Source organism: Pezoporus flaviventris, unplaced genomic scaffold (genome assembly GCF_033815535.1).
Source record: "Pezoporus flaviventris isolate CSIRO_AGI_PZ_B2104156 unplaced genomic scaffold, CSIRO_AGI_Pfla_v1 ptg000007l, whole genome shotgun sequence".
Lineage (NCBI taxonomy): Eukaryota > Metazoa > Chordata > Aves > Psittaciformes > Psittacidae > Pezoporus > Pezoporus flaviventris.
The window spans coordinates 31,857,461-31,874,920 of NW_026892555.1; the positions used below are offsets into that span (position 1 = coordinate 31,857,461).

General features: G+C 41.0%; 1 protein-coding gene across 1 annotated transcript; it reads right to left on the reverse strand.

Moving 5' to 3' along the window:
- Positions 1-5,411: 5,411 nt before the first annotated feature.
- On the reverse strand, positions 5,412-16,554 carry GDAP1 (ganglioside induced differentiation associated protein 1). Its single transcript, XM_061448269.1, has 7 exons — positions 16,452-16,554; positions 16,096-16,288; positions 14,711-14,884; positions 12,467-12,561; positions 11,964-12,078; positions 7,193-9,563; positions 5,412-7,154 (listed from the first exon to the last, which is right to left on the reverse strand). The coding sequence occupies exons 1-6, from the start codon at positions 16,500-16,502 to the stop codon at positions 9,181-9,183; spliced, it is 1,011 nt and encodes a 336-aa protein (XP_061304253.1). The 5' UTR covers positions 16,503-16,554; the 3' UTR covers positions 5,412-7,154; positions 7,193-9,180.
- Between the last annotated feature and the right edge of the window lie 906 nt (positions 16,555-17,460).

Consider the following 17,460-nt stretch of genomic DNA (forward strand, 5'->3'; position numbering starts at 1 on the left):
CTGTAATATATATACACACACACATAGAAAACTGTTATCTTTTTATTTGCTAGAGATTCCTTGTATCTCAGCCACAATATGCTGTTAACAACACTAAAATGAAGTCAGCTATAGCTTTTTGGTTCTCTTTCAAATCCAAAGAATAAAAATTTTATGATGCAGTTCTGGAATGAGTCCTAAACATACATTCTTGGACTTTTTTTAAAAGAATTCTTTATTCCAGAAATAACTCCAAAAATATTCCAAAATTTATGATTCAGTACATGCTGCCCATATTACAAGCTTAAACAGCTTTTAAAAGCTTCAGCTCTGCATATAACCTTTGTTTCGAAAAGGTATTGTGCAGCTTTCATTGTCTTTGTAACAAATAGGTTGATTAAAACAAAACTTGTTGAGGCAAAATCTTAAAATGTGATTGACGGCATAATGACTTTAAAATCAAATTCATATCTGATGTAAGAAAATGCACCACAAATTTTTTTGTAACAATGACTCATACCAGATCTGAATCTGGGTTTTTGTTAGAAACTGAAATCTTGATACCTCCATTACTGCAACATCAGCCAATCTTGTTTCCTCTACAACTTTTAGTGGCTTGTGCCTCCGTGTGTTAAAACTTTCTAAAACTCAGCACAATGGAAGAGCACACAACTTTTTAAGGCACCATATTTAGACAAAGAGCATCTGGTACACACTTCCTGTGAGATCTTTGTTTCTGGTGCTATTCTATTAAAACACCTGACAATCTAAGCAATAGGTCCTTCTGCTTTTACTGCTCTGGCTCTGGGGTACAATCCACAAGTCTAGTTGGCTGTGACAAGGTGTCTGGGAAGAGTTATGCAGTTCAAAGCATATGCTTTCACAGTACGTTTCTGAACAGCGGTCCAACTTAAATATCTGTATTAGGAAGTTGGCTTCACCATGCATTCAACCAAGACAAATGCTCCTTGATAGCATTTACCTCCATTGATTTCAATTAAATAGTTGAAGTAGACAGGACAAATACCTCCCATGAAATGGCAATACAAATGCCTCCCTCCATCTGCAGAAGAGTCACCCAGAACTGGATCAGAAGAAATGGTGATGGAGCTTCTCTGGACAGTTTCTTCTCTGGTTCATTTGGGCCTGGAATTCCCTCTGCTTCACCAAACCTGTGTTATGCACCTAAAAACACTCTTTCCAAGAGGTCAGCATTTGCTAACTGCTGGCTTTTAAACATAACTGGCAGAGGAGGCTGTGTGTAAGCCCTGATCTCCATAAAATTGCTCAGTGATTGGTAGTCTCTGATTTCTACAGACAGACATGTTTTGTGCTGGTAAAGAAGCCTTACTCTGCAATCTACAGCATAGGGCAAGTAACCACGAGGGGGGAGTTTTTCCTCTCTACTGGGTTTTACCAACTTCGGTACAAAGTTCACTTTCTGTAAGGTGAATGCCTCAGTAGGTGACAGAAACAGTGGTCTCCTCACACCAGGGCTGGCCCCATGAATGTTCTATATTCTGCTGTGTAGGGAAACAATGGTATTACCTGCTTGAACACTTGAAGTTAGGTAACCTTTCTGAAACAAGCCCTAAATGAGCCGTTTTCAGGATGGCAATTGTTTCTCAACAGCTAGCTTTTTGTCCAGTCTAAATGCAGTAGCATTCAGCTTCTGATGTGGACAAACAACTAATAGGAAGCACCAAATACATTAATTTATATTCTCAATTACCTATATTCATGATGTTACCAATGTTATCAAATACTACCATAATGAGACTGAAGTAAATAAGGGCAGACAGCAGCTGAACCTGTTTCATGTAGGAACAGTGAAGAGGAACACATGCCACACAAAAACATGCAGTGACACAAGCAGTCTGACTCACTCCCTCTCCCTGTGCTCCCCAGTTCTGCCTGAAAAGCAAATACCTTTGGAATCATAGAATGGTTTGGGTTGGAGGGACCTTAAAGATCAACCAGTTCCAACCCCCCTGCCATGGGCTGGGACACCTTCCACTAGACCAGGTTGCTTAAAGCCCCGTTGGACCTGGCCTTGAACATTGCCAGGGATGGGGCAGCCACAGCTTCTCTGGGCAACCTGTGCCAGGGCCTCACACCCTCGCAGTGAAGAATTTCTTCGTAATATCTAATCTAAATCTACCCTCTTTCAGTTTAAAGCTATTACCCGTGGTCCGATTACTACACGCAGTTGTAAAAAGCCCCTCTCCAGCTTTCTTGTCAGCCCCCTTTAGATACGGGAAGGCTGCGCTAAGGTTTCTCCAGAGCCTTCTCTTCTCCAGGCTGAACAAGACTACTCTCTCAGGCTGTCTTCACAGGAGAGCATCTTCGTGGCCTCCTCTGGACTTGTTCCAACAGGTCCACATCCCTCGTGTGTTGGGACCCCCTGAGCTGAACAAAGTACTGTAGAAAAGCTGTTTCTTTTTGGGTCTTCAGCCACAGTCAGGTACAGAACCTGTCCTTCACTCCCTTTCAGGCTGCTGGTGGGGAGCATACCTGACCTCACAACAGGATTTAGACAATGTCTAAACAAAAGGTCTCCAAAATTGCACATAGTAAAGAACTGAGTTTGAACAAAAACTGTCTTGTGTTAATTTAACTGTGTTAATTGTAAATAAATCAACCAACTTTCAATCATTTTGGCTTTAGAGCTGTTTTTTATAAACAACGTAGCAATATACATAACTGTCAATTACCCATTTTTAGCAGAAGAAATGGAAGGGATAAATAGGGATGCTGTATATAATATATAAAGGAAATTAATATCTATTAATAAAGATATTTGTATTTAGTTATGCTATTATACATTAGTTTACACAATACACTTTTATACCATTACAAGTATTTTAAACTTTGGTTAAAAAAAAAAAATACTGATCTAAAGCTAAGATGGAAACAGCTAGAATTTAAATTCTGCAAATTCCAGCAGATTCTTCCCACAACACTAAATTTATCCACAGCTTAACTATTTCATGGTGGAACATTTTTTAACTTCACATTAAATAAAGCACTATGATTGTAACTTAGAAAGAAAAACAGAAATAAAAACGCTACTGAAGTACTGTATGAGTGAGTTAACAGTACTATAAGAACTCTGGCTTCTGGAATTTTCTGCCGAAAGTCAGTGCCTGACTTTGTGACTTGATACTGCACCAAAACTAAAAATTCATTTTTAAAGAAAGTAGAAACAAAACATGTTTTGTTTGGGATTTTTCTACATGCTTTTGACTTCCTTAGTACATCTTATAAATTGCCTAAGCATAACCTTACACCTCTTTGTCTAACATCAGCTAAACAGAGAGGTAAACAATAATGAGAACTCAGGAAAGAATTATCTGTCATATATTTTATGGCAGAGTACACTGGGCCTCAGCTAGCTCCACTACTTCTCTCCTACTTTCTATTTCTATCTCTAATCCCCAGGAATTAGGGCATGCCAATCTGCTCTCTAAACATTAGCAGCTCTCAAAAAATTAAGACTTAAGTAAAAAATGCCATTAAAAATGTGATATACAGAAGGGGACGTATGCTGTGTGAACCTGGACAAGGTATTTCTATTTGCTGTACTTAGCTTCCCATTCACTCTTGCTCCTCTTCCCTGTTTAGACATAAGCCTTTCACAGCAATGGCTCTGTGTATACTTCTGATTAATGCTAACATCAAGGATACCTCGAGGTTGGTCATAGACCACAGGGGTCATAATCTCCCTGAACTCAAACCTGACCAGCTGTCTACCTGATCCTAGCAGCTCTCACAACTTTCAAATAGCAAGAGGAACTGCATGCAAGCCTCAAGGACTGTTGTCTGTTCTTCTGCTACACTGCAAGGCCAAAAAAAGCACAAAACTAAACATTTATGGAGACACTAACACAGGTCAGGACACACCGCTTGGTCCCTTTAAGGATAACATCAGTGTGGACGCAGCTTACATGCTTGTCACGCATCTGACAGGAGCCCCAGCTTCTGCAGCTCTACAATGTAAGCCAAGAATTGGGGTCACATTCAGAAGAGAAGTGGGGGTTTCTTTAGTAAGAATTAATTGAAAACACAAGAAGTGCTTGCCTTCCTTCTTTAAATGTGGTTGTTTGGGGTTTTTTGCATTATTAAATGTCTTCTGTTGAGCATCATGCATATACAGCTCAGACAGACAACCAAAGAAAACCATCATTTTAACTGTTGTTCCAAAATACATGCAAGGTAACCTGCTGAACACCTTTTCAACTGAAATAGCAGAGGCTTTTCTCCTTGAACAGAATCAGACTCCTTTCAGCAACACTGTGTGATCTTCAAATGTACTTTGGTTTACTGATACAGAAGACATAAACCAGTCGAAAAAGTGGTCTTGAATCAGTGTTTATTGTGCAGGTCCCACATAAAAAGATATGAAATGTATGTGATGCATGATAGGAGAACAAACAGGAAATGAAAACCAGAAGATGGCTTGTGTATCCAATCTAAATAGTAAAGAGAGGTACCACAGCAAGGAAAATAAGACAGGCTGTAAAGAAACTTTACAAGCACCACACAAAAGCTGTCCTGTGCAAAGAGCGAAATACAACACACATGCTTCTAAATCTCATCCTATTTTGAGGAATTTAATCGTGGATAAGCCTTTCCCTGCCACCTGTACAGAAATCGATGTTGCACAGAGTACTTCAGGGCAATGAAAATAAGGAGGCTTCAAATAGTTGAAGTAATAAACATGAATTAAACCAGAGATCCAAACTTACCCACAGTACAAGTTTTATCCACATTCATTCCTGCAGACAGGTTTAATTGCTGTTCAGTTACATTCATTTTAATGTGAAATATTATTTCAACTTTGCCCTCTTATTTATCCAGTGTCAAAACTACACACAAGTATAATTGACAGGCATCAGAGAACCAACCTGTGATAGACCAAAGCAGTGGTTTCAAGGCTCTTGAGAGACTAGCAGTCTGAAGGGGATGCTCACATCCATCTTATGCTGAGATCACATTATCTTTGTGAAAACTGTAGTGTTTTCCTGCACATCTCAGAGGAATGCCAAAATGTAGCCCTGGAGGACTACTGACATCTGGTGGTCACTTCACTCCTTCCCATGGAAGGAGTGGCAGAGATCCCTGAGGTCTGGGGGGAAGTAGAACTGTTACATTGATAATTTGTATCACAGACCACAGGACTGTTAGTGTGAACTAAACCGGCACACCTCTGGGAATATAATGTTCTTATTTATAAATAATGCATTAAAAAAAGAGGAAAGAAAAAGTAAAATATAAATCAATTCTAAAGAAAGCTAAACCATATATATTGAATTTTACCCTGACTTGATCAGATTATGTTCTACAGGTGGCCTGACAGGAACACATGCCAGGGAAGCATTAAGTTACAGGCCGCCTTACTCTGTGTCAAACTTAGTGGAATTTGCTTGTTAACAAGTAAATGCAGATGAACTGCAATATACAAACAACAAACTCAGTTGAAGCTGCCGGCACATTAATAGATTAAGCTTACTCTAAAGCTTTTATAAATAGAGCATATTTAATTCAACAAGTTCTTGAGGACAACTGGGTTATGAAAAAGAATTATATAAAACTGTCCTTTTAACAAATGAAATACAGCATTGTTTCTTAGGTAAGATGTTTCTTGTTACTGAAAAGGAGCAATGAGATTTAGGTCTTCTTTTGCTAGACAACTAGCACAATATTAAATTATGAGTAGAAGTATTCAACAATTTTATCCATTTTGATATGTGCTAGATGGTGAGACTGGCCAGGCAGAAACTGCCTCAGTTCTCTTCAGCAAACTTGAGAGTGAATCTTCTTTCTGCTGTGTGCAGAAATAAAAATGCCACCAGCACTGGATCTAAAATGTTCTTAGGCTATTTAAAGCTAAGTTTTGCTTGTCGCAGTTATCTACAGCTTGTAGACAAAATTCTGAGGCTTTCAGACATTCATCAAGAATATAAAAATCTTACTAAACTGTCAGAGAATTTTCAGCCCTTCCCAACTGATTTCTTGCTGAAAAATGTTTCAAAGTCTATTCCAGGTAATTATGCACTTCTCATTGAACTGGGAGATCATTTCAAACCTAATAAAACTCTCAGCATCTGCTGAATAGCAGGAAGTAATCAAAGTGTTTTTCTACACCTTTCCTAAGTGCTGCAAGAGTGCAGCTTTGTGAAAAATCTGCAGTACAAATAATCTGTCTCCAAACTGACATCTGTTTTCACTTACCACCAATATGACACCTCTCCATAAGTAAACAGATTGCTAAACTACAGTTCCACCTTCTATCTAGGCTACCTAACCAGACTGAAAGATAGTGAACTATTTTAAACTACTTCTACAAAATGCATTGTTGTGCATACATTTTCTAGTTGGCTGTGGCACATTGTGGGCAATCATTTTTTTATAGAGGCATGTGCCATTGCTAACATAGCCAAGTAGTGTGCAAGATATAGCTAGTGCTCGGAGTGGAAACAAGAAAGGGTACATGGGACACTGATACGGCAGCAACTCTATCAAGCCACCCCAATGAAAGCAGTAAATGTGCACCGAGATTAGGTTGACTCAGTCAGGGCTCGAGCTGAGCTGGGTACCTGGCTGAGCCAAAGCCTACCCAAAAAGCTTTCAAAAGACAGGTTTCAGGTTTTTCACTCCCATTTGCATTTCAGCAGAAGCCTAGCATCTGTTGACTGCTGATGTCTCTGGAGAATCTCACTCATGTGGTCCACAAATCACTGATGTCTGTTCAAAACCAGAAGACATAATAGAGATGGAGAAGTGGACAAATAACTACTGAGAAATACAAGGGCATTTCCAGGGTGTGCAGTGACTCAGTTAGAAAAGCAAAAGCTCAGCTTGAACTGAAACTTGACAGAGGTGTCAAGAACTACAAGAAAGGGTTCTTCAGGTACATTAAGAAGCATAAATACAAGGAAAATACTGGCCTGCTGTTAAGCAAGAAAGGGGAATTAGTTACCAAGACTGAATACACAGAGATTCTCAACACTTTCTTCACCTCTGTCTTTACCAGCACTGTTGGGCCCCAGGTCTGGGGATCTGAAATCCAGGCTGACACAGACACAGATCCACCACCAGTGAAGGATGAGTTATTGTATGAACTGTTACAGAAGTCTGACCCCTACAGATTGATGGGCACTGACAATATCCACCTGAGGGTGTCAAGAGAGCTGGGTGATGTCACTGCCACCTGATGGTGTCAAGACAGCTGGATGATTTCATTGCAAGGCCGCTGTCAATTATCTCTGAAAAGTCATGGAGACTGGGAGACATCCCAGAAGACTGGAAGAAGGCTCGTGTCACCCCATCTACAGGAAGGGCCCAGAGGAGGATCCTGGAAATTACAGGTCCATCAATCTTACATTAATCCCTGGGAAGATTATGGAACAAATCCTCCTGTAGCCTATCACAAGTCAAACCAAGCACACAACTGGGAAAAGCCAGCACGAATTCAACAGGGGCAAACTAAACTGCGGACTCTGCCTACCTGGATTTCTCCAAGGCTTTCAATATGGTTTCCCAAAGCCTCCTAGAGAAACTGTTATATTATTGTCTTGACGAGTGGTCTGTGCAGTGGGTGGGGAGCTAGCTGATCACACCCTGAGGGTGGTGGCAAAGAGCTCCTTTTCGAACTGGCACTTGTCACTAGTGGGGACCCTCAGGGATCAATACTGGGCCCAACACTGTTCAGTGTCTTCATAAGTTATCTGGATGATGGGATCAAATGTACCATTATTAAGTTTGCCAATGGTACCAAACTGAGTGAGGAAGTGGACACTGTGGAAGGAAGAGCTACCCTGCAAGAAGACCTGGATAAGCAGGAAGAGTGGGCTAACAAGAACCTTTTGAATTTCAACAATGACAACTGTAAGGTCTTGCCCCTTGGTAAACACAATCTCTAACAGTGCAGCACAGGCTGGAATCTATCCATCTGGGGAGCAGCTCTGTGGAAAGAGACCTGAGGATCCTGGTGGACAGCAAGCTCAATATGAGTGAACCACGTGCAGCTGCAGCAAAGAAAGTCAACAGGATGCTGGGTTACATCAACAAGGGTATCCCCAGTAGAGATAAAGATGTTGTCCCACTCAGTGCTTCAAGTCACACCTGGAATACCATGTTCCTGCAATACAAAAAAGATGTGACAAGCTGGAGAGAATGGATGCAATGATGATCAAAGGACTGGGAAGGCTGTTCTATGAGGAAAGTTTGAGAGAGCTGGGCTTGTTCAGCCTGGAGAAAAGAAGGCTCAGGAGAGACCTTATCACTGTATGTGAGTATTTAAAGGGTGGCCACAAAGATGGAGACTCCCTTTTTAGAAGGAGTCATATGATAAAAATCAGGGGTAATGGGTACAAGTTACTCCTAGGGAGATTCTGACTGGACACAAGAGGAAAATTTTTCACAATGAGAACAGTCATTGGAATAATCTCCCCAGGAAGTGTTGGATTCCCCAACACTGGACACTTTAAGATTCGCTGGACAGAGTGCTGGGCCATCTTGTCTAGACTATGCTTTTGCCAAGAAAGCCAGATGATCCTTGAGGTACCTTCCAACTTGGTGTTCTATGATTCTATAATATCTGTTTCAGGTCTCTTCCTGCACTGGCGTATGAACATACAGTGACAAAAGTGGCTCCACAACACTACTTCTTAAAAAATTCCTAAAGGTCCAGCTGCAAATCAGTAGACATTCATCAGTACAGAGACACTCACTCCAGCACACACCAGGCACAGAGCCTATGTTCCACTTAAATCCTACTCCAGCTACTTAAGAGTAAGTGCTATTTTCTGTATTTCAACAATGCTGGTTTCTGCACAGTAATACATTTTACCTGCACTGAAAAGCTGTCACATTGCTGCATATCTATTAAATAAAAGCATTATAATTAGGTCAGCTACTGCATAAAAGAGACAATCACCACTTTAACAAAGCACTGTCAAAGCCCTTACAGGTCCTTGTCTGAGGAGAAAGTCTCTTCTTTCCTTTGTTGTCCCTCCTACGTGTGTTTTCCAAATATCTCAGCATTGCTAGTCCAATTCTACAATAGCAGGAGATGATTACTGTGTGACAATGTTCTAATTCACAGACATAATCTTTCTTCTATGTTTATATTTTATTGGGGAAGTTTTCCAGGGGCAGGCAGAGATGCCCTCCACTCACCACCAGGGACAAATGGGTCTAAAAATAACTTTGCCTGGTTCTAAATGGTAGTATCACATTGGTAAACCTCTTTCGGAGACACATGAAAGCAAGATAACCCATTCCTGCCAGCATGCTGACCAGCAGGGTGGTGCCGAGAACCCTGGGAGCTCTTTTCTTGGCCACACGGAATGCTGTTGGCAGCACAGCTGAGATTAATATATTGTTGACGTGTCCTAAAACTTTGCAAAATGCTTTTCTCTTCAGGACACGCTCATAGTAGGCTTCCAAGTTGGGCCGCCTTCCATTTCCCCAGTTTCTTCTTGCTAATCCCAGAAACTTCAGGCGATGTAATGTGACAGCAAGTGATACATCTGCCAGACTGAAGAAATCACCACAGAGCCAAGGCTGATTTCCATCTTCTAAGCAGAGATAAAACATAAAGAATTAGGAGCAAATGGAATACAAGACACAAAGAAGCCCCCATGTGCCAGCACTTAGTTTAGTGCTATTTTAAAATGCTGTCTAATAAACACCATCAACACTTCAGCTAAAATAAGGCTATAATCAATGAACATTTCCCTAAACCCTGTATATTCTTCACACAATATTCTAAAGTCTTAGGCTCAGCAGCCTGGCCTACATTTGTTGAGGGAAAAAGAGATGCATTTTAGGTCCAAAAATTAAAACCCACAGTAAACACTTATTTTCCTCAACTACCATTTCTCAAATCTGGATTAAATTAAACAGGAGTGGAAAGGAAGCTGGCAGTTTAGCTTTTATTGAAAAGCTACCACTTGCCTGAAGAATTCATCATCTTGCCGGTCCCACTCAGCTCTATGGCATTCACTCAAACACTGTTAATTTGTTGGAGACTTTTAAGTCAAAAATAAATGGATCAGATGACTGACCAGCACCAAACACACTTGCTCAGTGAGAAGACAGAGTTCTGTCCACCTGTCCTTCCATGGGCTTTTTTTACACTGAGAAGATGTCAATGCCCCATCCTTGGCAGTGTTCAAGCACAGGTTGGATGGGTGTTTGAGCAACCTGGTCTAGTGGGAGGTATCCCTGGGTTGGAAGTAGATGATCCTTAAGGTCCCTTCCAACCCAAACCATTCTGTGATTCTGTGGATATTCACCCTGCCCACCGTTAGTCAAGAGCACAGATGGAGAACCCAGGCTCCCTCTCCAGTCAAAGGAAAAAAGGTGAATTTTCCTGGGATGGTTCACAGAAGGCACTGCCAGGCAGCATCACACCTCAGTGATCTGAACCATCACCCCATGAAAGGGCTGACCCATGCTGGCTACACCAAGAGGTTTTGAAACCCAGGATATGAAATTTGGTAGCTAGCATAGCTGCCAGCATGATAACCTACATCTCAAACAGGTCTATGCCATTTCCTCTCTATTTGCAACTTTTTGCAGTTCTTCCCACACAACTGGAACAAAAAACACTAGTATGAACATTCAGCAGCACCTCTGTGGAAACAGTGAAATTTTGCAATGTCCCTTTGAACTCATTTGCCACCAGAGGAAAGTGACAGTCTGGCACACTGCTGGTACTAGTTTATTTCGATCAGTTATGCAGGTCTGGAAGAAAGACCTCTGCAAAGAAAGTGTGTATCCTATTGCTGAAATGATACCTGAGGATTCATCCAGTGCATTAAGTAAGTAAGATGATGGAAAGGAAGATCAAAGAATCTAACCTGTGCGAAAGAAAGATGCCTGCTGTGGCAGCAGCAGTAAGTGAACGAGTGATTGGAGTGGTAGTGAGAGAAGCAGAAGCTCAGAGGTTGGCCAGGACTTGAAGAAACATTGTTCACAAACCTCAAAAATGTGAGTACCTCAGACAAAATTCCAAGAGGCAGGTAATAGCCTGTGATCCTGGTGGTTTCCATAAGCTCATCGATATTGTATCAATTGACTCCTTGGAAAGGCTATTTAGCATAAAAAGCAAATGGGCTGCTGGAAATGGTGACAGACTTAGTTTGCTGAACAAAGTCATACCATTCTTTGTGGTTGGAACATTTTCTACAACTCACGGTTTTGCCAGTAGAAAATTTAACCTAGATTTTCAATTGCTGGTTCAAATCCACTGTCTTGATAATAACTGATAATTACACAACAGCTATTTATAGAGCCAAATGCAAATAGTTAGTGACTCAAGCAGATGTAGGTGATATTGACTAATGCTTCATGCAGCTCCCAGTGAAGTCAGAGGAAGGATTCCTATCTGCACTACTGGAAGTTGGATCAGACTCTGAAGAAGCAGAAGACTAATGCCATTTACACAAAATTTGACTTCCATTTGGGTGGGTGGCAGGAAAACACAACTGCTTTTCAAGAGGGTGGGGGAGAGGAGTTGCTTAATGATTAGAACACTTATCCAAATTGCTAATTCTGCATATACTACAAACATCAGCACAGTATTTACACAAGATTGTAATAAACCTGTGTTAAACACTAAGGTTGCGATCATTTGAGTGAACTGAGGCCTGCAACTACATCAAGAATAACATTATATAGTTAAGCTTTTTCCTTATTTTGTTGTTAAAATACTGCAAAATTGTGCAGCTGATTACACTCACTATGCTGAAAGTGTGATCAAGCACTCTCATAAGATAGTGAGAACTCACTGCAGCAGTAAACTAAAATAGTATTCAGAACAGTATTAATCCCTCCTGTAATGTTAGATCAGTATATGCTAAGGGTATCAAATCGGATGCATTGAAACCAGTTCTATAATGGTGCTGTCAATAAGTTTATTCTGTCTTGCCAAACATAAGCACCAACAGGACTTAGGAAGAATAATTACTCACCTGGTGTTTCCTCATTTCGCCGCTGCAATTCAGTCTCAACCTGATCCAAAACTTTTTCCAGTTCATCCAGTATTTTCTTTAGGTATTTTATATTATCATGATCCAGGAGCTTAGACTAAACATATATACAGTTTAGTGTTTTAATCATCATACAGAGTCTATACTTTCATCAGAGAAATTTTTACTTTAATACTACAGTGCTTATTTACAAAACATGACTATTTTCTCCACACACAGTCAGTTGGATATCATTTGGATAGTACTCAACAGCCCAATACCAGATATATACTTACATGTGAAATCAGTGGGATCAGTCCAGTACTTCAGTACACACTGAAGTGTGTAGCTGATCCTAGGGGATAACTGCTTCATGCCTTGTAGGGTTAAACCACTGCATGGCATTACTGGTAATGACAGGCAAAACAAATACTTACATTGTGACAGAAGGAGCCTGACAATAACAAGCTCATAGTAAAGGGGGGGAATATAAAGAGTTTTCTTACTTTAAGGCGCTTCTGTTTTGCTATGTAGGCATCTTGAAGGTCTGGATTTTCTTCCGCAAGTTTCTTCAACTCTGATTCTGTGTTACTGATTTGGCCTGACACAGAAAAACAAAGGAATGACATCAGATACCCAAATGTACCCATAATGCAATCCACAGAAACAGATCAATAGCTTGTGTACAAATATCACACCAAAGAAATGGGAACTGGTACTTCAATGAAGCACCACCACCAACTTGGGATTCAAAAGCATCATGTTTTGGAAAACTTAACTGCTGCATAAATTGACCTCACCACACCTGGTCATCAGTTTGCAATGAGTCATATGAAGTGATTATCTGCCAGGCAAGAATGAGAAATTCTTGTTAATATTTTTCTCCTACTCAGATTTCTCTACCAAAATCTGTCCGTGAAATTCTACTAAAGCACCTCTGGCCTCTGCTGGTTTTGCACCACATTTCCTGGGTTCCTAACACACTTTTCATGCTGTGAAAATGCAGACAGGCCCATACTGAGATCTTCTGCACATCAGTGTAGGTCACATGCATAATTCCACAGCAAAAGCCTAAATACCACTGAACATAGAACCAAGGTATTTTCAGTTAGCTAAAAATGTGACACCAACACCTGTGATCCCTTTTGGAAATGTTCATTATGCAGTACAAGGTTGTTCTAGAAAAACATTCATTACACAATTTAAAGAAATAATTATGTGAAAAATTTAAAATAATTTCACTTATTTCTACTACATGTATATAGCCTTTGCTCTTCTTAAAATGGGTCTTTGTTTGAAAATGCCATACTTACAGACCTAGAATACTCTCACTTGTACTTGATAATTAAGATTAGTTCCAATTAAGTTTTATAAATTAAACTGATTAAAAAATTCTTGCTAGAGAATAATGAACTCACTTATATATTCTTTGTTTCAGCCTGACATGACTGTGAAAGCCATCTTTCAACACAGTATATGAAGAAATTGAAGGATGTAATCACACAACTAAAATCTTATATATGCAATTAATTACTTAATGGTATTTGGTATACATTAACGTAACCTATAACTGGCTGGTGGCTTATTATATCTAACACTCTCAAAAAGATCAGCTTTTCAAAGCTGGAAACTAAACCATCTGGGTTTGAACCAGCAAAGGAATTGTTTATGAACATCAAGAGCTATTAAAAAAATGCCTCAAATTAAGAAAGCAGGCTATGTGAACAGCATCTGCTGTCCAAACCCAGGACAAAAACAAAGCAACAACAAAAAAATAGCTATAATAACTGAAAGATTATTTGCCAAGGATTTTTCTGAATACCACTGAACTATGCATTTCGGCAAATTACTGGATTTCATACTAGAGTACATTTCAGGAGGTTCTCTGTTATAATGAGGACTGGGCAACATAATTCCTCTACGGTTATCTGCCCTTCGCATATTTTTTTCATGGGAAACTGGTATGTATTTAGAAGTCCATCAGGTAAAATACCCATCCCAAGGAAGTCAAAGAACATTTCACCATTGATTCCACCAGACCACTGGTTCATCCCTCATCCTGATTTTATATTGCTGCATTATTTTCACCCAGGATTTTAGTTTAAATTGTGCTTTAACAATTTCCACTGGTCTGATGAGCCCATGCTACTTAATTCTTCACACTTTTTTTCTCCTCCCTACTCCTGGCACCAAGCTGACACTAGTACATTCCTCAGACAAAAAGGGCCTGATGATTCGTCTATTATATATTAGATAAACAGGCTCTGTTTCACTGAGTCAAATTTGCATTTGCATCACTTTGAGAGAAAAGCAACTGCTTTAATTTAACAGGTAAACTTATTACAAGTTTACAAACACAAAAAAGAAGTGTTTCCTTCAGTGTAGTGGTTGGATGTAAGCAGTAGTAGAGCTGATCCCTAGAAATGGCTTTATAAGCATAAACAGCAAGATCAGAAAATAAAATACAGCAGTCACAGCTGCCATTTTCTGTTATGCACAATACACATTTTCAGTCATTAGGGAAATTAATTCCACAGACACCTCAAAAATGACACTTGCTCTTCCAGTTTTCAAGGCATAACAGACTGCAGTATTAATAAAAAGTATATGCACAATTTACCAAGAACTGCAACCAGAACTGGAAATATATGTGCTCCACATATTCTGCTTAAGGTGCACTGAAGATGCAAGATGAGCACAGTGCAACAACCTACTAAGTGATAGGCATTCAGAGCTATACCAGTACATACTACGAATTCTGCTGGTAGCATAGGCCGGAATCATGGAGTCCACTGTTAACTCAGGGTGCAGGATGCAGCCATGTGTGTAGGCATCCATAGGCAAGGAGTCTAAAAGCTCTCTATAGTGCTGCACCCTCGGATAATACATGCTCCCTTCTTCTGGCATTAATCTTGGTACTCCCTCTGCAATACAAAGTTAAGAGTGAAGTTAAGAACAGAAGAACCATGTAAATGACTAAAAGCAGTATTTCTGAAGTTGCTTCAGTTATGTCCAACCAGCACAGATGACATAGTCATAGCTAAGGAAGCTTCAATTGTTCCCTGCCGTAATTCAATAGTTATCAGAGGTCAGGGAAATGTGTATACACATACATCATTTTGAAATGTTTTAATAATTCCAATTCCTATGCAGCAATCCACATATACACATATTTAAGAGGCTTTCAAAACAGAAAAACAGATTCAGCATCTATTCTGTACTTCTAGGAATGAGCGACTGTGGCACACAACCCTTTATCCCTCTCACAGTAGACTAGAATATTCCGCCCACCACTGAGTTCTACTCTGGCCTCAATCTGCTTGGGCCCAGACTCCTCATCTGATGAGGACACCAGCATTAAATACAAATAATTTTCGCCCAACAATGAAATTTTCTTCGTGCCTTAGAAATTGCAGTGCTAACCCCCTGAAACACAAAGCACTGCCTCTTCACACCTAAAAAAATTACAGTTCTGCATTTCCTTCAAAAATTGAGGCAGCCTGTTTTCTGTCACTACAGACTTTTAAAGGCCTTCATGTGATCACTTCTGAGTATTTCTTCCTACTTTCTTCCCTCTTCACTCCATTTTGGCTCAAAAAATATTCTATTTTTCCACCCATTATTCTGAAACTGAGCATCTTTCTTTTCTTCTCACAGAAAAGCAGGACCTCCCCCGCCACACCAGCTGTGCAGTTCTGTTCAACCATTATTTTTCACTGCAGTCTCACCACTGGCTTAGCACAGTGCAGCACCACCCTTACAGACTTCACCATCCTTCACCAAGGGGAAGGAGGACAGTGGTAGGTTTTTACTTACAGCTGCTTGTAAAGGTGCTGGAAGGCCTTCAGTTCATATTAAAAGGATGCGGGTCTATCCCATACTACCACTAGGAAAGCCCCTTGAGAGACTATAAACGTTTTCTGGTCCTGAACAAACTAACACGTAACAGCTGACACCAACACAGCTGCATGCTATGGGTATGCAGGGAAGGATTTCATTTTGGCTGGACAGGATGCTGGGACATCTAGTCTCTAAGTCATGCTTTGCCTAGAAAGGCTGGACCAGGTATCAAGGTCCCTTTCGACCTGGTATTCTGTGATTCTATGATTCACACCGAGAACGCGCATGGTATTACCATCGACAAAGGTTGCTTCCAGGTAATCAATGATCTGCGTTGCTTCACAAACGATGTTTTCCCCATGGATCAGGACAGGTACTTCTCCAGAGGAATTCAAACGCATGAACCACGGTTCGTTGTGCTCGCTCAGCGGCAGGTTTACATCGCGTTCTTCACACTTGAGGGCTTTTTCAGCTATTGCCAACCGCACCTGCAGCGGTACCAACGGGTTACCACAGCAGAGGCACTGCCCGGGCAGCCGTCCCTAGCCTATGGAGACGACGGGCGCGGCCCTGCCCCAGGTACCCCCGCTTCCGCGGCCACACAACCCGGGCCCTGCAGGCCGCGCCCCCCAACCCCGGCTCCCCCCTCACCTTTTGCGAGGAGAAGGACTGCGTCCAGTGGTAGAGCACTAGCGGCGCCATGGCCGGCGGCGCGGCGCGACACGGTGAGATGCGCTTCTCTGCGCTGTGCCGGGCGGAGCAGGAGGCCTGCGTCTGCCCCGCCTCGGCTGGCTTTTGGCTATGAAAACAAGCGGGTATGGCCGGGGGGTGGGGGGAATCCCGTTTTTTCCCCGCGCTGCTCGGAGGACGGCCCTTTCTAAGGGGCAGCCGCCTGCAAAACCATCCACAGCATCCCCTTAGGCAGCGCGGAAGTGTGGATGCGCCGGTAAAAAGGTCACATTGCAGCATTTCCTCTGTATTGGGTTTATCTTTCCTTTTTTTTTTTTTTTTTTTTGCCTCTCTCTCGAACAAGTATTTCCACTGTGAATTTCAGGGACACTGGCATCACGCACTTGGGGAAAAATACCAGAATTACCAGAAGACATCCTGAATTGGGCCTTATGGGAACAGTCTCCTGCAAAATACCTTTAAGTTATTGCAATAAGAAATACAGCTCTTTAGCCCCCTGTGTTCTTTCAATCTCAAGAGACAAGGCTTCTTAATTATTTTTTTTCTAGACAAAAATAGAAATTTGAACAGTTCTGCAACCAGGGTTTGTGTTTGGGTTTTGTTTTTTTGTTTTTTTTTGTTTGTTTGTTTGTTTTGTTTGTTGTTTGTTGTTGTTGTTTTTTCCAGGGCAGAGGAGTGTCATTTGTTTGTTTGCTGTTGTTTGGGGGATTTTTTTAATTTTTTTTTTCTGTGTAACATAAAGTCCTAGAAGCATCTGGTAACACACACTAGCTTCCCTTGTCAGAAAAAGCTTCCTTTATATCTCACCCAGGAGATTAGAGAATCACACAATGGTTTGGGTTGGAAGGAACCTTAAAGATCATGTATAGTTTCAACCCCCTGCCACGGGCAGAGACACCTTCCACTACATCAGGTTACTCAAAGCCCCATTGAACCTGGCCTTGAACACTGCCAGGAATGGGGCAGCCAT